This window comes from Diplotaxodon limnothrissa, linkage group LG15, assembly GCF_057381915.1.
Source record: "Diplotaxodon limnothrissa isolate DT_005_m linkage group LG15, D_limnothrissa_male_GT1.1, whole genome shotgun sequence".
NCBI classification, from domain to species: domain Eukaryota; kingdom Metazoa; phylum Chordata; class Actinopteri; order Cichliformes; family Cichlidae; genus Diplotaxodon; species Diplotaxodon limnothrissa.
This window is the reverse complement of record NC_140610.1, coordinates 41,758,615-41,783,977: the sequence shown is the minus strand read 5'-3', so window position 1 is coordinate 41,783,977 and position 25,363 is coordinate 41,758,615. Positions and strand designations below refer to the sequence as shown.

At 40.2% G+C, this 25,363-nt stretch overlaps 2 protein-coding genes across 2 annotated transcripts; one reads left to right on the top strand and one right to left on the bottom strand.

The window, feature by feature from the left end:
- Positions 1–2,461: 2,461 nt before the first annotated feature.
- On the bottom strand, positions 2,462–8,061 carry sid1 (secreted immunoglobulin domain 1). Its single transcript, XM_085371973.1, has 3 exons — positions 8,000–8,061; positions 3,520–3,590; positions 2,462–2,847 (listed from the first exon to the last, which is right to left on the bottom strand). Exons 1-3 carry the CDS (start codon positions 8,059–8,061, stop codon positions 2,462–2,464), a joined length of 519 nt encoding a protein of 172 aa, XP_085228099.1.
- A 1,084-nt stretch (positions 8,062–9,145) lies between these two features.
- On the top strand, positions 9,146–25,318 carry LOC146618051 (uncharacterized). Its single transcript, XM_085373006.1, has 5 exons — positions 9,146–9,698; positions 16,694–16,790; positions 21,648–21,801; positions 21,893–22,038; positions 23,987–25,318. Coding segments are annotated over exons 1-5 (726 nt in total). The 5' UTR covers positions 9,146–9,371; the 3' UTR covers positions 23,989–25,318.
- Positions 25,319–25,363: the final 45 nt, after the last annotated feature.

Below are 25,363 nucleotides of genomic sequence, written 5' to 3'. Positions count from 1 at the left end.
GGACCCTAAATAAGATCCCAGTGAAACCGTCAGTTTGCATGTTCACAAACACTGTTTTTATGATTTATTAGCTGAACATTTCCCATAAAGATACACTGTAACACAACATCTAATCTAATCTAATCTAATCTAATCTAATCTAATCTAATATAATATAATATAATATAATATAATATAATATAATATAATATAGTTCAAGTTACATATGATCTTTGTTACATTTAAATAAAATGTAACTGATGCAAGAGATTACTGACAGTTTAAGGAGACTGGCAATAAATACAGCGCTGATTGTAACTATGGCAATTACGTTTTTGATTATAATTTTCTTGAGATGCTTGATGTTGAATGTTTATTTCCTATTTCAAGTAAAAGAGTTGATGAGTATTTTTAAAACATTTCACATAAAACATACTAAAATTACTTTGGGGACTTTAAGGACAAAAACTTTCAGAGCAAATAAAACTAAAAGACTACGTGTGATTAAACATTTCATTTAACATTTCACTTGATTTTTGTTTTACAGCACAAACACAAAAAACACCAGAAGTATAACAGCTCTGCATCAAACACATTTGTAATTTTATTACCATCTTGTACTGAGTTTTTAAAATGGTGTAAGATTGTCTTGAAAGAAATTTTCATGTTATAGCAGCTTACAGGAAAATACGTCTTTAAAGGGCGCATCCACTTAGAAATATGATTTTGATGCATACTTCACTTCATGACATCTGCGCAGATGTTGTTCGTCTGCTTGCTTGAACACCTGCAGCTTTTATGACATCACAGCTATTTTTCAGTCACTTGGGTTCGAGCTTTAAATGTGAAACGTTTAGGTTAAAGAAGAAATAAATCTCAAGTTAAGCTGGCCTACATGCCCCCATGGCACAGAGGCAGGCTGTCCTTAATTCAAGGACAATAGAAGGGTGAAAAGTAAGTTGTAGCAATGAATCTTTAAGTCATGCTTTATCTGTATTTTCAATTTTAATAATGTAAAATATATATGGTTAGATATTTAATGATATGAGGTGCGTCAGATTTTGACAAGCTCTAGAGGTTTCTGCTTACTAATGAGAAGTTTTTTACTTTAATAACTAATAACTCTTTTTTTTAAACTATTCTTCATTAGGTCAAAAAATGTTGTTACATGTGTTTCCCTGTGCATATTATTAATATAAAAGAGATTATAAAAAACTTTCAGATAACCTCGACATTCATGGTATAAATTTAGGAGTGGCAGAGAAGTACATGAAGGTTGTGCAGAGGCAGCGCTGAGGTGTGCAGTAAGAGTGACAGAAGGCTTTGACTTTACACCAAGGCTCAACTCTGAGCTGCTTCTTGTTTGCAGTGGTGATGATGAACAGGTTGACAGATGAGGTCAGACAACAGTCTCTGTGAACTATATGTTTGCAGATGATACTGTGATCTGTAACAACAGCAAAGAGCAGGTAGAAGAAAGCCTGTAAGTAAAAGGAATGAAATGTCCTGGTATTACAGCACACATCTGTGAATGAGAAAAAGGTATAACAGTGAAGCTGCACAGAGCACAGGTGGTGAAGGTGGATGAGTTTAAGTACCTGGGGTCAGCCATCCAAAGCAGCAGTCAATTCACAGGAGAGGTGAAGAGGAACGTGCAGACAGGGTGGAGTGTGACAGAAGGACAATAGCAGGAGTGAAAGGGAACGTTCATATCCACCAAATCAAAACACACACACACACACACAAACAACTAAATTATGCTGAAAACACAGTAGACACCAACAAAACCACATCACTGCTGTCAGAGCACATTCACCGACCAAACACAGCCTGGCTAACTGCTGCAGCTGTGCAATGGTTTCTCAGGGGAAATGGGTGGCAGAGTTCAGGGAAGAGACAGGACACAACAACAGGCACACAAGGCTGAAACTATGTTTGGATCAACAGTTTTTATTATGGAAGGTATCAACAGGAAGCAAGCATTCTTGCTGGGTGAACAAGTGTGTTTCCTGTATTTGGCAAAGACAGAATCAAAGAAAAGATAGCGTACTGCAATGTACAAGAAAGGCAGTTTTTATTTATGCATTTTTAGCTTTGCTGATGCTATAATCTAGCAATAAATCTGCCAGCAGAAATGGTGGGGAAAGAAAAAGTAGTGCCACAAAGCAAATACCTTTACAGCAACAGCTTCATTTGGCCGGACTGTGAGAGCGCATGGATATTGAAAAAGCACAGCCTTTAAATCACTCTTAATTCAAACACAAGTTAATTAAAAATCTCAGAAACTTGGCCGTTGTACATGTAAGCTCACTGTTTTCAGTCACTGCACAAAAAAAGCACATTTATTAAACTGTGAGATGGGGTGCAGATATTCTTCTGCGTATGATGTTCAAAGATGAGGCTTAAAAATGAGGGGAACTGAAGAAGAGCAGAGAAACAGTCTGAACAAGCAGCCAAGTAAAGCCGATCCTCACTCCTGACATTATTTCCTTCTGCGGCTCCGTGGCCTTGGTTCCTTCTTCCGGTCATCTCCCCGGCTGATTCCACAGTAATAAACCGCCGAGTCGCTCTGCTTGGAGCCTTGCACCACCAGTGAGCCATCGGCCGCTATAGAGACTTTACTGCGGGGAACACCGTTGCCGTATTTCAGTTTGAGTCTATCCATAGACCTGAAGGAGACAAGGAGCTGTGGTCCCTGTCCTGGTGCTTTCCTGTACCAGCTGAGGGTGGTGGGCGCGGTCGGGGCAGTGGTGGTGGTGAGCATGGTGAAATTGGAGGTGTCCAGCAGAGGGCACTGCAGGGTGGCATTCTCTCCAAGCCTCACCTGGATGGTCGATGAGGGATCGACAGCTGCGTGGTTCTGTAAACCTTTACATGAACAACATCAAAGCGTTTGATATTCCTCACATACTGAAATGTTGTGTAAAGTAATATGAACACGTAAAAAAAGCTTGTAGTGGAAAATCAAAACCTACAAAGTGAGTGTTAAAAATAAAAAATTAACATGGGAAAAAATGTTATAACATGTCATAAAATCAGAAATGTTTGGGTCCAGATTTGTTGAATAAATGTTAAAGAAGAAAATAGCTTAAAAATTAAAGTATGTTAAAAAAAATCTCAAAATATTACCATTATGATCAAAAACTTTAACCTTTTGGAAACGTATTAAAAAATGTGCCTGTTTTCTTTGCATTCAACTTTAAACAACATCAGCGTTTAGTTTGTTTGACCAAGATTTAAAACAGAGGAAAACCTTCTAAATTAATTTTTAATGAATGTTTATTCAATCAAACCTGTAAGTCTGTAAGCCAATAAACATTTTCTCTTTTGCACTCTAATCTCTTAATCCTGCACACAGGAAGCTTCATTTTGAACAGATTTTCACCATAAAATCCTTTTAAATTGGCCTAAAGTGGCGAACAGAGCTTCAGCCTGTCGACAGCGTCTTCGTTAAACATCCAGTTTTAAAGTCGGTGAGTCAGTGAAGTGTGAATTTGAATTCATTAATTGACGACAGAAAAGACAGAAAGTAGAACTCACCACTGAGAGCGAGCAGGATCACCCGGACCAGCAGAGACTCCATCATCAACTGACTGAGGAAGCTGCTGCTGCTGTGAAACCAGCAGAGTGTTTCAAAACAAGACTAACGGATAACAACACATGGCTCAGTATGTGAACGCTGGATGTTTTTCCCTCATGTGAGACCTTTAGTTCTCATGTATGTAAATGTGGTAACACTTCATTCATATGTTAGCTACATTTAAAAAAAATGCTGAAAATTTCAAGATATTTCAAAGAAGGTTTTGTACTAATCAGAAGAGACATACTTTTAACATTTAACATAGTTAGGTCCAGATATATTTGGACACTGACACAAGTTTGTTTTTTTACCTGTCGACTGAAACATATAATGGACATGGACATAACTCTCAGCCTTCGTTTGGGGCTATCCACATTTCAGTTCGATGCAGGGTTTAGGAGTTTCAGCTCCCTAACATGTGCTACCATCTTTTTAAAGGCGCCGAAAGTAATTAGACAACTGACTCAAAGAATATTTCATGGGCAGCTGTGAGGAATTCCTTTGTTATGTCATTATCAATTGAGCAGATAAAAGGCTTGAAAGAGTTGATTTGAGGTGTTGTGTTTGCATTTGGAAGATTATGCGGTGAACCGATAACAGTCAAAGGAGCTCTCCATGGGTGAAACAAGCCAATCTTAAGCTGCAAAAACAGAAAAAAGCCCATCCGAGGTATTGCTACAATATTAAAGGTGATAAAAACACTAAGCTTTGGTTCAGTCAAACCCCAACCCATTTGACCTTAGAACTGAAGAAGCTTCTCGGATGAGAGGTGAAAAGTCCAGACGCTTTTCTTTGCAAGCTCCTTTGACTACAATGACCTGGATGACTGAGAACCTTCACAGACATGACAGCATATATTGCTCTGCACACCTTTCAGCACTGATCATGCTTATCTAGACGTGCAAGCTGCCAGTTCCATATGCACTAATGCAGCGGTCTCCAACCTTTTTTGCGCCACGGACCGGTTTATGCCCGACAATATTTTCACAGACCGGTGTCCCAAAGTAGGTATCCCCGACATAATTTGTTTCCCCTGTGCTGGGAGTATGCAGGAAGTACTGATGTTTTCATTTTGTGAAAAAGTGAAAAATTAGTATCGTTACGTTACCATTCAGTTTGAAGGTTACAACAGAAAATTATATATTTATTGCTCACGAGGTATCAGATGGGATTATTTTAATAAACCATTAACATTTTGGCTGATAAATATTTTTATTCTCCTGTAACTTCACTATATAAAGAGCTAAATCCTCCAAAGTTTCAGGAGTAATGCGTGTTTGTGAACAAAAAATCAACAATGTGGGATCCTGTTTGTCCGTGATTTACACAGGGGGAACAAATTGTGGCAGGACCAGCCTGATATTATTTGTATCCCACTATAACGTCGTTGTATAAAGAGCTAACATCTCAAAAATGTCAGGAGTAGTTGGTCATTATAAGAAGTGTTTGTAAACGAAAAATCAACAATGTGGGATACTGTTTGTCCGTGATTTGGACAGTCCAGCGTGTGCTCCCTACGCAGGGGAAACAAATTCTGTCGGGGATACCTAGTTTGGCACAACACCTGTACCGGTCCGAAGCCCGGGGGTTGGGGACCGCTGCACTAATGCACCCCTATACCAACAAAGATACGGGCTGTGGACTGAGTGCTGATAACAAGCCATATGGTCTCTTTCTCTGACCTTTACCTCGATGGATGCAGCATGCATGTTTTACAAACAGAATTACAAATCTCGATTCTTCTGACCATAGAACAGGTTTCTACTTCCCCACATTTTAAACGAGCTTTGGCCCAGAGAGGAAGGACGCATTTCTGGTAACAAATGGCTTCTTCTTTCCACGATAGAACTTTAACCTGCATTTATCGATGGCATGGTGAACTGTGTTCACAAACAATGAAGTGTTCTGGAGCCCATTCAGTCATTTTCACCACAGAATCATGCCTGTTTTTATTGCAGTGCCAGCTGAAGGCCCAGAAACTGAACGAATACACAGATCACTATTGATGGTCACAATTTTTTTAAAATATAATTTTAACAGAATTTTGTTAAATGATCACAGTGTATAAAATAATACCATGAATAATTATTGAACTCTTGTCTGTGTTGGGAGTTTGAAGGTGTAGAGTATGTGATCTTCCAGCAGGTGGTGCTGTAACTTCACTCACTGTCTGACATGCTGGATTCTTATGCGTTCTGTTAAACTGAACCACATTATCTCATTAGTGATGTCTTAGTGTCAGCAGTAACACAACGCTGAACAAAACAATTAGAAACAGAAATGAAAACTTTGGTTGTTTTTGGACAACACAATCAGCTGCAGAGCACAGCACTGCTTTTATTGGTAAGCTGGAATATGAAGCCACTAACACACAGCCAGCAGGAAGTGTGACAACATGACACTGTTTTAGTTTACCTGAGTCACCCACACATTCACACACACATTCATCCAAGCACACGCTCACACTCCTGGTGGATTGGGGGCATTTCAGGGTTCAGCAACATTCAAGGTTGCTTTGGCAGACAGGGAGAGCTCGGGATTGATGAGTAGATTAGCTGCTCTTCCTCTTAAGCCTCTGTTTTTGGTATATCTGCTGCTAACATCAGCACCACTGTTCCTGGTTTGAATTAGCTCACTTTGCTGAGACTGCTTTTGCACTAAACTTTAAACGTGTTCATTTGTGCTGTAAAGTTTTGTATTTTAAAATCAGAGTCAGTGGAGATTGATTCACTTTTGACACCAACACCAAGCGGCCATCAGAGCGACTGTGGATGTGTGGCACTGATCGGCTCATCTCGTTTCCAGGAAAGGGAGGAAAACAACCTGAACCTTATTAGAAACTACATGTTAAAATGCATTTAGATTTCAAAGAAGGTTTTAAAGAAGTTTAAAATTGTAGGTTTGAGTTGATGCGACCATGTCTCTGACCGCCACGTTTCTATCATTGGTTAATACTGCTGCACCATCAATAAATAACAAATACAAGGCACTTGATTCATAAGACAAAATTCACATTTAGATTATCCCAGAGTGACGGAGTACAACACCGTGTATCCAGTACTCTCATCATATGGAACTAGAGGGTTGTATTTTTACTCAGTTGTATATAGTATTTGTATTTGTATTCTATTCTTATCTTATTGTATATTTATTCTATTTTATTCTACTGTATATAGTATATTATTTTATTCTATTCTGTACAGCTGTGTACTGTATTTATTCTTATTGTATTCTAATTTTTGCCTCATAACTTTTGCACTGTCCACTTCCTGCTGTGACAAAACAAATTTCCCACGTGTGGGACTAATAAAGGTTATCTTATCTTATCTTATCTTATCTTATCTTATCTTATCTTAATTTAATTTAAAAAATACAATCATGGACATATTATTTCCGGTCTTGGCTTAGTATTGCCATGCTGTGTGAGAGTGCGGTTAACCCCTGACCTCATCTGAATGCACAGCACTTCCTCTGTTTGGACAGTAGAAAGGAGGGTCAGAGGTCAGCTGGCTGTCTGCCTTCAAGCCAAAAACATCAGATCTGAGAACAGAGGAGTGTTTTCTTTCTCTGTTCTCATGTTTTCTCTGCATTATTGGGTCTTTACCTAACAACACGAAGCCCCTCGAGGAGACCGATGTTGTGATTGGTCCTATATAAATAAAAAGAATTGAATCGGTTCACAAATCTTTATATGGTGGCAAGAAAGTGATGCTGATTAAACATTTCCTGTTGGCTTTTGCTGCAGCTTTTGAAGGTTTGAAGAATTCAGATAGTTTTGTGTTTGCAGGTGGTTCATATTTTAAGGTATACACACCATTTGGCTAAAGTGATAGCTACTCTGTTTCTTAGTTTAAACGGTGATTTTGAAAACCTGCATTCAGGATGGCAAAATGAGAAAAACATACGGTAATTTTAATGAATGATTTATTGCTTTAATCAAGAAAAATAATCAGTTTCAGCTTCTCCAAAGTGAAAGGTTGGTGCTCTCAACTGTTCTGCATCCTTGTATATTTAATATTTTTGGAGCCCTAAATGAACTAAACCTGTGAATGTAAATATCTTTTTCATGGCACTAACATATAATTAACTAGTGTAACTGAATTGTAGCTATCGAAGCATGCAGAGGTCCACAGCATTGTTAAACTTGACTTCCTTTGAGTCTCGATTTCTATAAAAGAAGTTAAAACTGGACTGTAGCTCTGATGTGACTAAATGAGTCGCAGCTCTCGTTTGAAAACTAATTCTAATGGGACAGTCGATTGGTGTGAATTGTAGAGAAACATATTTTATATTTTTCAGTCGGTTTTCTCTTTTTAACTGAAGGATACACAAACACCTGCAGAATAATAACAATGGGATTATTTTTCAGTATGAAAATGTGCATGTTAAACTAAAGCATCCTGTATAATGAATATAATTAAAGGATTGAAACAAACCAACCTGGTTGAAAATGAGCTGAAATTGTACAGCAACCGATTTTGTGTACAGCTGTCGCTCCTCATAGATGCACTCAACCACCCAGCACTATGGCAGCTGTGCTGATGAACAGGCATATTTATCATTGACAATGATGGCAGAAAGCCACTGTTTCCTGCTCACTGTTTTTCTCTGCTATTTATGGACTTGGCCCAGGACACCTTCACTACACTAACTGTTTATCTGTCAGAGCAGTTAGCAAACACAGAACTAAAGGCAGAGGTCAGTGCATTATTGTTTGGACAGGAAAATGAATGTTATTTCCAGTTAGATTTGAAAAAAGAAGCATTTTTATTTAAGCTGTAATGCATTTTGATTCTAAAATCTCTTTAAAGCTCTCCCATCAGCAACAATAGTTTGGTGTTTTCCAGCTGTGAGCAGCTGGTCCATTTACCAGAAGTGAGTGTTGTTTGGTCTTAAGGCTCTTTGCTTTCAGTAAGTCTCCCTGTTTCATCTATTCTGCAGACGCTGCCCGCTGCTGAGATTACCGAAAAGCACCACTGAACGACACAGGAAATCATTCCTGCCTGTGGCCATCTCCCTGTACAACGCATCCACTTAACACACTGTTTGCTGCTACAACTACACATGTTTCTTTTCCAAATATTTATTTATAAGTGACTTATGTATGTATGTATGTATATATATGTATATATTGTACTATTCTTAGTTAGCGTATTGTCTGTCTTGTCTTAATGTTGGTTTAAAATGGAGCACTGTAACAAAAAATAATTTCCCCCAGGGATCAATAAAGTATTCTGATTCTGATTCTGATTCTGATTAAACCTGCTGAGAAGTATTATCCACTGGCTTCTTTATGAAAACAACTTGCATGTGTTTGGCTCCATCCCTGAAAACTCTGTCCTGACGGGTTTGTCTTTCTTTTCTCTGTTTCTCTTTTCTGAGTTTCATTTCTCTGCCTGGCAAGCTGGGAAATAGAAACAGAAAGCTTCAGTGTTCAACACACACCCACACACCCACAGACACCCTCCCTCTCTCTTTACATGTAACTTTCCAACTTAGCTCTGTGTGAGTGTTAAACTCTGCTGGCTTCACTCTGATGTTGTAACTTTCCTGTTGATCGCTGCATGCTCTCTGGGTTTGATAACACCGACACAGAGAAGGAGGGCGAGGTTCAGGGTGGGATGGTTCCTGGGGGTGGAGATGGTGAGGTTTGCCGTCCTCCTGTCATCGTGTGAGGGAGCCCCTCCCTGTGTCCCTGCCCAGCCTGAAGGGAAACTCCAGCTCACTTCAACCTGAGAGACTTACTGAGAGCAGCTGCTCACTCCACCGTTCTTCATCGTTGTCATCATTTTCATAGCCTCCAATCCCCCCGATGGCGGCCGCCTCCAAGTCCTCCCAGATGGTAAAGAGTGTGGTGATTGCCCTGCTGGCGCTCTGGTCCATCATCTCTCTCATCGTGATCGTGGTGTGGGCGACATCTCCCGACATGAAAGGCGCAGCCCAATGCCGCGCCGAGCTGCAGGAGGTCACCGAGAAGATGGAAGGGGCAAAGGTGGTGTATAACAAGAACAAAGAAGCTCTGGAGAGGATGGTGTTGGAGGAAAGGAGGAAGACAGAGCAACAGAGAGCTGAGAACCTGGTGCTCCTGGGCCAACTCAATACCACCAACGTCACACTGGAGGAGTGCCGGCAGGAAAACGTGAGTTCAGTCATTTATTTATCATTTCAGCACCTCCTCTGCTACCCATGGGTGGCATTTATGTCAGACTGATTATGTAGTTTACAATGATGTAGACTTAGTTGAAGAAATAGAAAAGAATAGAATAGAATAACAGAGCACCAGTTGGATCAGTTATCAGAGCCATGCAAAGCTCCCCTCCTGCTGTACCTATCTTTGCATAGTATGGTTGTTTCATTAAAATGGTGAGCCAACCTTTGCTTCATATTAGAAAATGTTCATATATCGTTGGACCAACGAGTAATTTTCTTTGAGGTTAGTTTGCACGATGGTCGGTTGGCCTTACTACACCCTTAACTCCACAAACCCTTCAGAAGCTTCTTATTGTATCTAAGACATTATAATAATTTTCAGCTGCAACATTGCAGTCATATGCACATGAACAAATTACTAAATATTATCCTGCCATATCATGTGCACGACAATTAAAAAGCTCTACGTCTTTTTTAATAGAAGTATGTTGTGTAGGTTGGCCTGCTGCTACAGTGGTTAGCACTGTTCTCGTACACCAAGAAGGTCCCGTGTTCCTGTGTGGAGGTTCATGCTCTACTCATCTCCGGGTACTCCTGCTTCCTCCCACAGTTTAATGATGATTCCTAATTGAATGTTAGTGGGAATATTTGTCTGAAGGGCATACCTGCCTCTTGCCCTTTGATAGCTGGCATAGCTAGGCTCCACAAAGTAGAAAGGGGGGAAAGGTGGATGTTTGGGTGGCAAATTTCAACTAAATTAAATGACTAATATGCTCCTTTCACTTTTTAGACTTTTAAACCGGTTTAAAAAAACGCTCTCTTTATCTTTGATACTGCGGGAATAAAAGTCAAAACCTTTTTGATTGGTTCCTTTCATCACAACCACCAATAGAACCTACGGTCATACGGTCGACACTGCAAAGAGCCAAATAGAAATGCATTAGATTCACCTCAGTTTTTTATTCTTGCCAGCTTTAGACTGAAGCTGAAGTTGTGCTTAACTCACAATGAGTCCCAAACATCAGCAGACTTCCCAGCATGCACTGGAAGCTCCCAAGAATGATAGTTTGACTTAAATTACAAACTTAATACTGATACTGAAAATAGCATCTTTTTTTAATCCAGCTTGCAAAATTGAAACCAAAGCTGCCCCACCCACCTCACCAAAACACTAATGGCTTCCATCTGTCCTCAAAAAGAAAAAACGCTGAGACATATCAATAAATGTCATCAGAGAGGGTAGACGGAGACCAGAGTTTAGCATGTTTAGGAGTCAAAATGTGAAATATCCACAGTGACGGTGCAGAGCTGAGTTTGATGCAACAAGGATTTCTCTGAGTGTGAAAATGAGCTCAGATATGAACAGAGTGGGATTCTCTCCTCCTCTTTGCTCAACTCTTTCCACTTTGGGAGACCTGATTTTCCTTCGCGTACAACAACTTTTTTCCTCCCTGCAGGCTTGACTCAGTGTTTATAGGATAAGAGGCATTCAGTTGCTTCCAACATTTCCAACTCTGTATTCTGAGAGTCGCTGGTTGGAAAAAATGAGTGTTTGCCTTCTCTCTCCCTCCCCCTGTGGTTCGTCCTGACTCACTCCCACTCTCCACTCCTTCACTCCTCCCTCCCTGCCTGCTCCTTACTTTTTCCTCAGTCTAACTTCTCCCCTCTTGACTCTGACTTTTCTACTCATCCAGTAAAAATGTTTGGCTTCTGCACACATTTTTGTGCTGAAGTAGTTGCAGGCGTCATTGCTGCTAGCTGTCCACAGCTATTGAGATTATGGAAATGGATGCATGCACAAACACGCAGCATTTTTCTAGAAACATGCTCACCACTGTGATGTGCGCAAATCAGGTCATCGCAAACATAAAAGCAAAATGAAACTCAAGGAAACAGAATCTTATGTTGAAGCTGCTTTTAGGGCTGAGTGCCAATGAGCAAAGATCTCTTAAATATGCATGTTTATGAGAATTATAGCAAGATGATCATCCACACTGACAAAGCAGACATTTTGGAAGGTACCAAAGAAACCAAAGTTTATTTTGTCCTTCCTGTCAGCTTCCTGTGCTCAACTTCAAGCTGGTAGAAGAAATCCTGTCAGATATCCTTCAGCTGCTTTTCAGAGGTTAGCAGTTATTCTCAACTATCTTCATCAACATTTCCCCAGCACTGCAATTAATGCTGTCAAGTCAACCGTGCAGGCTTTTTCTTTTTGCAGGTCTCCTGTGGCATCCCCACACAGACATACAAAGTTTTAGCAAAGTCCACCTAAACAGGGTTACCATTGTGAAGAGTTTCGTTTTACCCCAAAGTACTGGCTAAACCCTCCCAGCAAATGAAAGCAAAAGTAAAAAGTGAGGCACAACAAACAAACAAAATCCTCCTAAGAAGCTTTGAGCCTTGGATGCAAAGTTTTCAAAGGGACCTGACAAAGTTGCACCACCTCTATCCTTCTGATGTAGATTTCACCTGTCTATAAAAAGGAAAGGTTATCTTATATTACTGCAGCTGGTTAATCGGGACATTCAGTGAATATGCAGAGGGCATCTAACAACAACGGGGCCAAAGCTGGAATTCCTCCAGTACACTTACGACCTTTTGGAGGATTTTTAAAGGAGATATCTGAAAGATAATTCTTAACTTTACTAACATGTCCAAGACGTTTGTGCTGAATTCACAGTAAATGAAATTGTAGTGTTTTTTTATTTATTTGTTTTATATTTTATGTATTTGTTACTTAGGACTGTGTGCATGAAACACCCACCCAGTAAATGGATGCGGCTTGCTAACAGAGGCTACTTGGTAGCACTGGCTGATAACGCCTTCCGAGTCCTTTCTGGCTCCATAAAGCCTGCAGCACTCATGCTGAAAGTCCAAAACCTGTAACTCCACCGTGCTTGGATTTTTCTTGATTCTGATTAGTTCTTTGGGTGTGACTGTGCAGAGCGACGTGCAGTAAAGTCTGTTACCTTATATGACCATTACTTCTAGCCATCTAATAAGCAATAGTGTTAACTGCACCTGAGTAAGTGAAAATCTAATTAGAAAAACTGGTTAAAAAAAGGCAACAACAATGTAAGAGGTGGGAGTTTCCTAGGATTTGTCTAAAACCTTTTTCCAGGATTAAGAAAGACAAAAACGTCCTCTGTCGAGGGAAAAGCCTGGACATGTCCACTGCCGTAAACACACGCTCTTCTTTTCTGCATGTAAAGAACAACTGTCGCTCAGTCCTTCCAGTCATGCTCTGAGCTCTCAGATGTGAAACGTTTGGACTACATGTGATATTTGCAGTTGTTACGTGAAATTTTGAGATCTGGGTTTAATTTTAGTTGGTGTGTTTTCATGTTAATCAGCTGAGGCTGTCTGTAATGTTTGTCTTTTGACTTGGGTATTAACTTCCTTTAAGTGATTGTTATTGCACTTTTTTTTTTTTACTGTAAAAGTTATCAATGAGACCAGCAACATTGGAAGCACCTACCCGTGAACCATTTTTGCACTCCTTGTCTATCAGAAATCAATAATCAGTATGAATGTTAAGACATTGGTAAAGATCAGAAAGCACACAGTTAGCAGAAAGGAGCACTGCTGTGAGGGCAGAAGAACAGCAAACAGAAAGGAATCCAGATCCCTACATCGAGCCTTCAAAAAAGGTTCTACGAAAACAAGAAAAAACCCAAAAACTGATCAAACGGTAAAGTGAACCACTGAAACGCCATCAACCTGAGTCGTGTCTGTGAAGGTTCTCAGTCATCCAGGTCATCGTAGTCTAAGGAGCTTGCAAAGAAAAGCGTCTGGACTTCTTTAAGTTGCTTGAAGACGTTTCACCTTCATCCGAGAAGCTTCTTCAGTTCTAAGGTCAAATGGTGGAGAGTCCCAGATATAAACCTAGTGGGAGTTTCCCCCCACAGAGGGACAAAAGGACCCCCTGATGATCCTCTAGTCGCCTGAGCCAAGGTGGGAAACTGGGTGTGGGTCCCAATCAGCCAGAGTTTCGGGTGAGCTCATTGTGAAACCTGGCCCCACCTTATCATGTGATTTCCTGAGGTCAGATGGCCCAGGATGTGAGTGGGCGTTAAGGCATCTGGGAAGACAAAACGCCAAGACACAAACTTAACAATGTGGTGTATGCTGTACAGTGCAGCGAGGAATGCCCAGACCTCTACATTGGAGAGACCAAACAGCCACTTCACAAGCGCATGGCACAACACAGAAGAGCCACCTCCACAGGACAAGACTCAGCAGTCCATCTGCATCTAGAGGTCAAAGGTCACTCTTTCGAGGATGCCAATGTTCACATTTTGGACAGATGGTTTGAATATCATGTGAATTCCTGAGGTCAGATGGCCCAGGATGTGAGTGGGCGTTAAGGCGTCTGGGAAGGGATCTCAAAACTGGATTATAGATGGCAGAGAGTTGGTGTCGTAAGCCCCGCCTCTGTTCAAAGATGGTCGCTCACAGTGGACATAGATGCTTCTTTCACTCCTCTTTCAAACCATCTGTCCAAAATGTGAACATTGGCATCCTCGAAAGAGTGACCTTTGACCTCTAGATGCAGATGGACTGCTGAGTCTTGTCCTGTGGAGGTGGCTCTTCTGTGTTGTGCCATGCGCTTGTGAAGTGGCTGTTTGGTCTCTCCAATGTAGAGGTCTGGGCATTCCTCGCTGCACTGTACAGCATACACCACATTGTTAAGTTTGTGTCTTGGCGTTTTGTCTTCCCAGATGCCTTAACGCCCACTCACATCCTGGGCCATCTGACCTCAGGAAATCACATGATAAGGTGGGGCCAGGTTTCACAATGAGCTCACCCGAAACTCTGGCTGATTGTGACCCACGCCCAGTTTCACACCTTGGCTCAGGCGATTAGAGGATCATCAGGGGGTCCTTTTGTCCCTCTGTGGGGGGAAACTCCCACTAGGTTTATATCTGGGACTCTCCACCATTTGACCTTAGAACTGAAGAAGCTTCTCGGATGAAGGTGAAACGTCTTCAAGCAACTTAAAGAAGTCCAGACGCTTTTCTTTGCAAGCTCCTTTGATCAACCTGAGTCATGCAGATATCTTTAATGTTGTTATGCTAAAACCTACACATAATCGTCTAACAATCCCACAGTGCACTACACCATATTTTACAGATGTCAAAATAACCAACGCACAACTCAACTTCCGACCAGTGATGATACAAAACCACTGCAGAGGTTGACTTTAGTTCTCACGTTTGAGAACTAACATGAAAGTTCTCACTTTACATACTGAGGAGTCATTGTGATAACAATAGGGGGATTTTGGAAACCTGTCCTTATGCTCCAGTATTGATAAGAGATTGACGTAATAAAGATCTCTGCCTCTGCACAGCATCAGTGTCATTATCAGTGAAGTCTGAGTGGACAGATTATGTTATATTGTATCATTAAAAGGCCTCTCAGGATGGAGAGATTTGTTTGGACTGGTCCTTTACATCTAATAATAACTGTTGCCTGTGATGAAAGGAATTCTTCTAAAAGCCAGCGCTGCCCTGCTTTCAGTCACCAGCTTAGCTCTGAGAACACAAAGTTTGGTCCAAGTTGATGTCGTACCAAAAATGATATGAAACACTGAGTTGTTGCCACATAGAAGCTCTGTTCATTACAGAAAACAAAAAAGTCCTAGCTATATATTATTTATGTGAAGTCAAAATATCTAGATTTGTTTTACTGAAAAAAAGTTCATAATTAAATTCATGTTTCTACTGCTGATTTAAGCTTTGCCAAATTTTCTCAATTGCTCAAAATGTTCATGTTGCATGCTCCCAAAGAGCAAAGAGGAATCCTGCCATCACACAGCAGGAAGAAGGCAACAGAAAACCTTCAGTCGGAGAGTCTGAGTCATGATGTGTGCCAAACCCAACAGTCACTGAGATGGCATGAAGACCCAGCACACATTTTAGCAGCTGATTTACAGGTTTAACTAATCATATATATAAAAACAAATTGTTGGAAAGAATCAACTTCATGAAAAACGTTGTTTACAAACAAATAAATCTTTTGTTAAACTTGAAAATCTTTACTGCATGTACAGAGATTCAAACTGCAACGTGACTCTTGGTGAGGCAGCAGTTCTAGTTGTTACACATAAAGAACCTGTCAACTTGTCATGCTGGTTGTGAACATTTGAGTTCTACTGAAAGACTAGTGACTAGTTAGTAGAGGTAGTCCCGGTTCATCTACTTGTCAGTTTCTTGGTTCATTGCTTCCTTTGATCCAAAACACCTGTGAGGTTTGTTTACGCCCACATACTTGCCTCCTAAGAGGAGGAAGCACCTTGTGACAAAGTGGATGAGCAGTTGGAACACGCTCCTCACACCTAATCAATGCCCCACATCTTTAAAGCTTCTTGAAAATAAACGAGTGAAATCTTTCTCTCACAATACTCAGAAAGTCAACAATGTCTCAGACAGGAACTTTTTTAAACTCACTAAATCTAAATATGAATCCTATTGTATGACTAGAAATGAATTCTTACCACCAATAAACTGTTTGTGGTAAATTTACACAAAACATGGACATAACCCTGGTGATGCCACCCAGTGGTTAGTGAAGCTGCATGTTTTTGTCCACACCATCGTAGCCTCAGGGTGATGTGTACTCGGGCCATTAGGTGAGCAGTGGCATCGTTTTCCTACAGATTTTGATCAGAATTTTGCTGTAAGTTTTAAATTATTACAATATATATAAAATATGTGGTTGATAATGATGGAGGCATAAGAAAAAAAGGGCGTAGTCTTAAACTAACCACTGACCCTCTTGCTACAAGTTGCTGATAGTTGACAGAACCACGGTCAGAAATCTTGCTGTTAAAATCAAGGGATTTGTGATATAAAATGAAATATTATTGATAGGAAAAGCTAAACATTACACAAACGCAATGCACAGAACTGTTAACTCACAGTAACACCAAGGTTTCTTTTTCTTCTTCTCCCTTTGGGGTGTGTTTAATTCATTCTACAGGTCCTCCTGAACAGGAACATGACCATCATGCAGGAGGACATTGAGGAACTGCGACAGAAAGAAGCGAACCTCACTGTTCAGCTCGGCCTGCTGAGAGGTAGGAAAAACTCCATCACTGCCATGAAAGGAGACTTTTCCCCGGCCCTATTCTTAGCCATATTTTCCTCCACTGTTGCCATGAGGACAGAGTGTAAATAAATACACGAGGTGCCAAGGTAGCAACTTTACACACAACACTGGTGCATTGTTCCTTTGTTGCCGGTGTAATTACTTTCAGAACAAACAGCGGGACCCGTCAGGTCTGAGGAATGTGGGTTTCCCTGTATTGAAGGATCACAACGCTATGCCAACAGCTCGCAGGGCAGAAGTGACTTCACAGAGCAGCTCAACATGTCACAAACTCCAACACCTGCATTTTAATTTAACTCTTACATATCTTCATGTTTCCTCTAATGATCAGGTCCAAAACCTGGTGCAACAGTTGTCTTTGATTCTTTGTGCTGTTTGCAGCAACACAAACTACAAAATTCTGTGTGAATCCAAGTGCTGGAGATATTTCAGTACCAGCAGGGTTGATGGTTGAACTGCATCAGCATTGTGTGGTGCTTCTAAAATTAATTAGATCATTTTTTGTTGTTTTGTTTTTCTTTCCAAAGCCAGGCAATGTCTCGCTGTAAAACAGCTGCCCATCGGTGTTCTTTCATATCCTTTGTTATTCTTTTAAAGCTGATGAAACAGTTATGTAAAAAAAAACCTTCGACTGAGGTGTTACAACAGGAAGCTCTGCATGGTTTTGAGTTTAGGAACCATTTATGTTTCACTTCCTCTTTTGTGCACATTCTCTCAGGGAGGCAAGTGGTTCACTTTGTGGTGTTTTTGGTGTATAAACTACCAGTCAAAGGTTCAGACACGCCTCCTCATTTAATGGTTTTTCTTTATTTATACTACTTCCTACATTGTAGATACATACTGAAGAAATCAAATATTTGAAGCCAGATATATAGAATTATGTAGCAAAGAAAAGATTGATAAGATATTGATATGTTTTATATTTTATATTCCTTAAAGTAGCCGCCTTCTCTCAGTGAGCTTCATGATGTAGTCACCTGAAATGGTTTCTACTTCACAGCCGTGTCTTGTCAGGGTTCATTTGTAGAATTTCTTTGCCTTGAGTGGGACCATCAGTTGTGTTATGCAGGTTGGTGCACAGCTGACAACCCTATTTAACAATTGTTATAATTCATATTATGGCAAGAACCAATCTGCTAAGTAGAGAGAAACAACAGTTCATCATTACTTTAAGAACTCAACATCGGTCGGTCCGGAAAATTCACGAAATTTCAAATGTGTCCCCAAGTGCAGCCACCAGAACCATCAAGCGCTACAACGAAACATGATCACACGAGGACCACCCCAGGAAAGGAAGCCCAAGAGTCACCTCTGCTGCTGAGGATAAATTCACCAGCCTCAGAAATCGCAAGTTAGCAGCAGCTCAGATTAGAGCCCAGATAAATGTCACAGAGCGTTTCAGTAGCTGACACATCTTTACATCAACTATTCAGAGGAGACTGTGAATCAGGCGTTTGTGGTCAAATAGCTGCTGATAAACCAAGACTAAGGAAAAGCTACAAGCAGAAGAGATTTGTTTGGGCCAAGAAACACAACGAGTGGACATTAGACCAGAGGAAATCTGAGCTTTGGTCTGATGAGTCCACATTTGAGATCTTTGGTTCCACCTGCGGTGTCTTTGTGCGATGCAGAAAAGGTGAATGGATGATCTCTACATGCATAGTTCCCACTGTGAAACATGGAGGAGGAGGTTTGATGGTGTGGGGGGGCTTTGCAGGTGGCACACTGAACCAGCATGGCTAACACAGCATCCTGTAGCAACATGCCATCCCATCCAGTTTCCGTTTAATTAGTCCATCATTAATATTACAACAGAACAATGACCCCAAACACACCTCCAGGCTGTGTAAGAGCTAACTGACCAAGAAGTGATGGTCTGGCTTCCACAGTCACCCGACCTTAACCCAATCAAGATGGTTTCGGATGAGGTGGACCACAAAGTGAAGGCTAAAGGGCCGACAAGCGCTCCGCCTCTCTGGGAACTCCTTCAAGACTGTTGGAAACCATTTCAGGTGACGACCTCATGAAGCTCATTGAGAGAATGCCAAGAGAGTGCAAGGCAGTAATCAAAGCTAAGGACGGAAAGTTTTGAGTTATTTCACACTTTTTTTACTACATAATTCCATGTGTTCATTTTGATGCCTTCAGTGAGAATCTACAATGTAAATAGTCATGAAAATAAAGCAAAACCATGAAATTGGAAGGTGTGTCCAAGGTTTTGTCTGGTAGTATATATGTGACGTAGGATTTCTTTAAGCAGGTGTAAAGTCTATATATTGTCATTTTGAGAGTTGCACTCATGGAGATCTGTTTGTTGTTGAGGCAGTTGGGCTTTCTGAGCGTCTTGGAGATGATGTCTGGATTCTCTGTAATGTTAATGTTTAGTGTAAAAATGTCCCGGACACCAAATATGCAGAAAAGAATCACTATCGACTAAGGTTTTGGGTTGGTCATTAAGTTTAGTCATTAACACTTTCACAGCAGCTTAATTCAAACCACCTATTACTGACTAATCAGTTAAGTATGGGGTCATCTAAGATGTTCTAACCCTGGATAATGAAAACATGCATTTTTAAAAATTCTGATCCAAAATATTACCTGTGCCCAGTGTTTATTTTAACCTATTGATTTAGCCCTGGAGGGCCTACTTCTGGTAGCTAAAGATGCTAAAACCATAGCGTAGTCAGAGGGATGACAGCAGCATTTTTTCTTTGTCAAACCAGTTTGAACTAGTAAACGGCAACAAATAAGATAACCATCTCAAAAGATAATCTGCTTTAGTCTTGTTTGTCTCGTTTCATCGTAAACTGAAAATGAAACTAAAAAAGTGTTTGAGGTTCAGAGGCACCACTTTGTGGTGACACATAGATGTCTTCTCTCCTGCTGGTCAACTCAGCACTCACATTCTTAACTTTTGTTCAATGAGATCAGTTCTTAAAGCTGTTCATACTATGAGTTTTGAACCAAAGCAGCAGGACTTGGTTTAAGTAGTTCCTTTTTAAAAAGAGCTCATTAAAAAACAGATGTCAAACTAAAACTTCATTAAAGGACTCTTTGTATTGTTTAAGTGATTTTTTTTAATACTGTACCATAAAACACTAATCTTTATCATACGAAGGAAAGCAATTTTCTTGACTAGGAATCTCAAAAAATAACAGGGCAAGAACAGCGGCCTGATGGGAAGTGGAGACATACATTAATGGAGGTGACTTCCTGCAGCAAGCGGTTGAAGGGAAACAATAAATTCCTGTACGGAGGAGATATGAAAGGAGCATTGTGTTAGAAGGGAGAGGGTTGCTCTGATAAACATCAGTCACTATTTAATATGAACAAATCAGTGTGGAAGAAATCAGTCACAAAACATCGGACTAGGAAAAAACATGTAGCCAGGGCGTGTTTTCGTTTAAAATGTGTGCTTTTGATCCCTGAAATTTTTCTGTTTGCACCAAACGCTGTATGTATGTATTAAACAGACTAATAAAACCCCACTAATTGTTTTTCACCAAAACCAAAGTGCAGATGTCTTGGACAGTTATTCAGCGAGCCATGCTATTTATCACATAACTGCATTTGAGTCATACTGAATAAAAAAAATTAAGTTACGCTTAAAATTTAAGAATGCTCATTGACTTACAAGTTTCCAGTCTCAGGCCATTAGGAAGCGGTTTCACAATCAGACCCGTGCCTTCTTGTCACTTCTGGTTTTTGAAACCAAGATGTCACTGGGAAAAAACCTAATCTCAGAATCAGACTCAACGAAACCAATGGATGATGTTAGGTAGCTACTTTCATCTTTTACACCATCTATGCACCAATGACTGTAGAAAACTTTTATACAGTCATTGCTATGAACCTACAGCTACAGCCCCCTATGTCTCTAGCTACCTGTCAGTCAAATAAGCCAAATGTCTAATAATGCAAACTTTATTTAAACTGGTAAGTTACTTAAAAGTTCACATACTTTACAGCTGTTATGAAGGATGGGATTTGCTACAAAGTCAAAATTGTTGTTTACCAGGTTTGGGCTGCAGTTTTTTAGGCTTCTGATTTAGGTTCATTTTCCAGCTTTAGATGTTGCTGCTTTTTTTAAACATACTGAAATAATTTTGCTGTTTCGCAGAAGACTTTAGGAGCCTGGTTTTTGGAAGTGGAGGAATGTTGGAAAGAATTAAGTATGAAAGGAAATAAATGAATGTGTGTTGGAAACAAGTGAAATGATGACACAACTCTAGAAAAAAAATCCGGTTGTAGGATTGATGATGATCATCTCACTGAGCCTGAGTAACATTCTGCAAATGACGAAGTCAAAGTCCAGACAAGACGAGTGCTGGCAGCACAGCACAGGTCATTCCTCACATAGCTCCCACTGGAGGCTCTCTGATACCACTCCATGTTTCCTTATAAGCTAATGCAGGCGCAGACCTGAGACAAACCCTCAAAGCGTGTCCGGACTGAGGAGTTCCCAAGAAAACAAATGTAGGATTGGTTAGTTACTGTTGCTGGGTTGGAAAACTGTCTACAGGTCCAGAAAACTAAGCAGAACGTAGACTTGGAGTTTTATTTCTACTTCACAGATCTACATTTTTTTAAAGCACCTGTTTCCAACCGCAGTCCTCTCAAGATCCTTTATGTTGTGAGACAATATAATAAGATAACCTCAGCTATCAGCCAATCCCATGTAAGGAAGCACTTGGCGACAGTGGGGAGGGAGAATCCCCTTTTAACAGAATCTGGAAGTATCCTGTATGTGTGCTGTTTGTGTGGTTCATCTGTTTTTGCATGGTTCCTTGCATTCACTGGAGCTTTCCCTGTTTTCTGTTCTCAGATCAAATTGACACCCTTGAGCAGAACCTGACCCAGGCCGTTCATAAGACCGAGGCTGCAGAGAGTCTGCAGAAGGCTGCTGAGAGCAACATGATGGCAGCTCAGGCTCAGACCAAAGGCTGTGAGTCCAGCAAGCAGGCTGTGCAGAAGCAGCTGTGAGTCCACACTGTGAGCTAAACTGATCATTGGGGGATTCTCCTGAATGAGGCGGTAGTTCTGACTCTGTCTCTGCTTTTGTGTTAACAGTCAGAAGTGTACAGCGACCAAATCTGAAGCTCCTCAGCTGACACAGCCACGGCCCCCCACCTCTGCCCCTAGTTCCACTGCTCCTCTGTTTGCTGGTATTCCTGCACTGATGCTGCTTGTCTGCAGTGCTCTGCATCTGATAACCTGTGAGTAGCAACAATGCTTACACATCTGTCTCACTGCAATGTTAATCCCTTACGCATGATGCCAAATCTGATCCTAAACAACCTGCTGCACCCAAACGTGTTCTGCACAGGGTGTAGCAGGGAGTCATCCTGGTTTTATCTTTGCTAAATTATTTAAAGTTGAGTTTAAGTAGATTTGCTTATTTCACTTAAGAGTTTATTGTTAAAAACATTTTTCATTTTACTTTAGTTTTATTTATTGTGTGTGTGTGTGTGTGTGTGTGTGTGTTAGCTTTTATGTCTTTAGTATTTACCAGCTGGCATCCTGCAACAAACACAGATTGAAACTCTTTTGCTTAAAAATGTAACAACATGGAAATGAATGATCTATTGTCACTTGCAAAAAACGTTCAACAGAAAAAACTCATTAATGGTGTAAAATAAATGATTAAACATGTCATTATAATATGCAACAACATAAAATGATGACAAAAGTCTGCATGAATCTGCAGTTACTAAAATACCATAGTTCATCACACAGGTTAAGTTCTCATTAAGAAAGACACACACTCACAAAATAAATAGTTCTCCATCTGCTGGCTGGAGTTGCTCACTGCAACGAAGAGGCTGCAGAAAAGCCGTAGAAAAGAGCATCCTTAAATTATAAGTCCTTTAAATTTTTGAGTCCTTTAAATGTTGGGGTGGAGCTAGACACTTCAGTTAAATTCAGTTTTATATATAAATCGTGCCAAATCACAACAGTTGCCTCAAGGAGCTTTACACTGTAAGGTAAAGATCCTACATAAATACAGAAAAAACAGAAAACAAACGGCCCCTATGAGCAGGAACTAGGCGACAGTGGGAAAGAAAAACTTCCTTTAAACAGGAAGAAAGCTCCGGCAGAGCCAGGCTAGGGGACAGGCAGCCATCTGCCACCACCACAACGTGAGATTTCATAGATTTTCATTGTTTTACACATTTCTGTTGTCCTAAATCAAATTCCATTTGCTAAGTTTCAAGCAAATGGAATTTAATCTGGCAAACTTAGTTATTCTGAGAGAAAAACAGTTTTTAGGTTTGAATATATGTGGAACTTTTTTCATGTATTTTTTCTGTATTGTTTTTTAATGTGAAGAAAAAGTAAATTCAGTGGAACGCAGAGCTCTGGTATTTGCTTTGTAAAGTAGACTCAAATGTCTTTATTATTATTATGACCAAGTTTCTTTTGCATCTTTTGTTAAAGGAAGTAAGCTCTTAATCTGCATGTGACATATATCTATGTCACTGTTTTAGTTAAATTTCTTCAGTTTTTTTTTATCCATTTGGGAGATTTTAACAGCCTCAACAACTACTGATCAGTGGCCATGAGTACCATTCATAGAGAGTTGGTGAATGGCTACAATCAAACCATTGTAAGATGGCGAAAGATGTATCTTTGGTCTGTAGATGTTGATCAGTGGTCATGAGAATCTGAATGATCATAAACTGACCTCCCAGCCCATTGTTCCTTCAGAGGGCTGGTTTCAGTCATTATGCAGACGTACTGTTTATAAGATTGAAACCTGCAGTCAGCTGAGACTGAAGACGTCACCTGGATCAGCGACGAAACGTTTCTCCCACTGAAAACATCCAGATAACAAAATCAACTTTTGGGACTGACTTACCTGGATGGTTGAGCATGCATCAAGACACACAGGAGATGTTCATTATTTATTTACTGTATTATGCAGAGTGAATAGACACCCACTTTATTGGTGGTAAGGTGACAAAGGGTTTAACACTGCCACCTCTACAGCAAAGAGGTCCTGGGTTCAACTCCCATCGTCCAGCTAGTTTCTTGTGTGTGGAGTCTGCATGTTCTCCCCAGTGTGGGTTCTGTCTGGGTTCCAGCTCCCTCCCACATTCAAACACATGCATTTTAGGTTAATTAATGATAACCATCACTTAACTTGTTTTTTCTGCTTTGTAGGAGTTGAACATGGAAAACGGTCGTACTAACAGCGAGCACTGCTGTCCAGCAGGAGGAGCGGAGCCTGGACTAACATACCGACTGCTGTACAAACGTTTTGCGTAACAAACGAACTGGTTACCGTGGGGATGCATCACGCTGAATGGACACAAACCTTGCTTTTTGTTTTTTACCCCACAGCTGAGACGTTTACTGCCCACTGGACGCTGTTGACTGTCTTTTTTACTGTTACATATGACCATTTGTAGAACAACCATTTCCATTAAATGAAATCAGATAAAGGTCAGATTTTTACTGCTAGCTGCGATCAGGTTCAAGTGTGTGAACGATGTTTTGCTTTTTGCATGCCTTTTTGTGCGCTTGAAGCTTCACTCATCCAAAAGACTTTTACAGGCTTTTCATGACTTTCATTAGATGCTTTTGTTTTAGGCAGAGGGGGTGGGGGTCAATGTTCCATTTAAATAAACCTGAGGATTGTTTTAGGTTAACACCATATTTTTTTTCTCAGTTTTGGATTAAAGTAGCTTTTTTTGTACATTTCAAGCTTTGCTCTTTCATTGGGAAATTTTGACGACTGAAATAACCTGAATGTTACTTCGTCCAAATCTGAGGATCTATTTTAGTGTTTTAATATTGCAGCTGTTGGTTTTGCAGGATATCCTCAAATGTTACTGTTGAAATGGAGGTTGAACATCTGAAATGTTTGTTGCAGTAAAGGTTGAGGCACTTGGAGTAATGTAAGTGTTCTGGAAATATTGCTGGTTTTAATTTCACTCAAGTACTTGTAAGGTAAACATGACAACATGTTCAGTGTGCAACTTTTTTCAGGTATTAAATGTTCTATTTGGTCACAACAAATTTTTTGTCGCCAGAAAATTTAATGTAATTTGCAATTTTCAACTTAATGCAAAAACTGGACCCTGTCTGATTATCTGGTTTTTGTACATACTTCAAACAAGTACAGACAGAAATTTGATTATCACAGATGTTACTTTGTTTTTAATGCTTTTCACACCGGCAGCTACAGTGCTGACGTCAGCTTCATTAAACATCAAACACCACACACTCTGGCTGTTACCAAGTGATCTTAAAATCTTTTAAAGTTGACTTATTCTGCTTTTGGTCATTTTTTTCACATGTACTGTTTCAGTGATTGAAACTTTTTAATATGAGTATCCAAGTCAGTGTTTGCATGTATGCAAAAGGTAGAGGTCAGACTATGTGCAAATAATCCCTGTAAGGCAAAAGTACAAACTTAAGACTGTCCCCGATATCGTTCCATCTGTTGTTCATTAAAATAACCCAGAAACTGATAAATAAAGATAACTTTGAACTGTGATGTGTAATCATGATTATAAATACAGTAGTATCTGTGCA

Coding starts and splice junctions, on each gene's coding strand:
- LOC146618051 (XM_085373006.1), top strand. CDS start 9,372: ATGGCGGCCGCCTCCAAGTCCTCCCAGATGGTAAAGAGTGTGGTGATT. Junction 9,699..16,693: donor AGGAGTGCCGGCAGGAAAAC/GTGAGTTCAGTC, acceptor TTCATTCTACAG/GTCCTCCTGAACAGGAACAT. Junction 16,791..21,647: donor TCAGCTCGGCCTGCTGAGAG/GTAGGAAAAACT, acceptor TTCTGTTCTCAG/ATCAAATTGACACCCTTGAG.
- sid1 (XM_085371973.1), bottom strand. CDS start 8,061: ATGAGGAGCGACAGCTGTACACAAAATCGGTTGCTGTACAATTTCAGC. Junction 3,591..7,999: donor TTCAGCTCATTTTCAACCAG/GTTGGTTTGTTT, acceptor CTGGTTTCACAG/CAGCAGCAGCTTCCTCAGTC. Junction 2,848..3,519: donor GATCCTGCTCGCTCTCAGTG/GTGAGTTCTACT, acceptor GTTCATGTAAAG/GTTTACAGAACCACGCAGCT.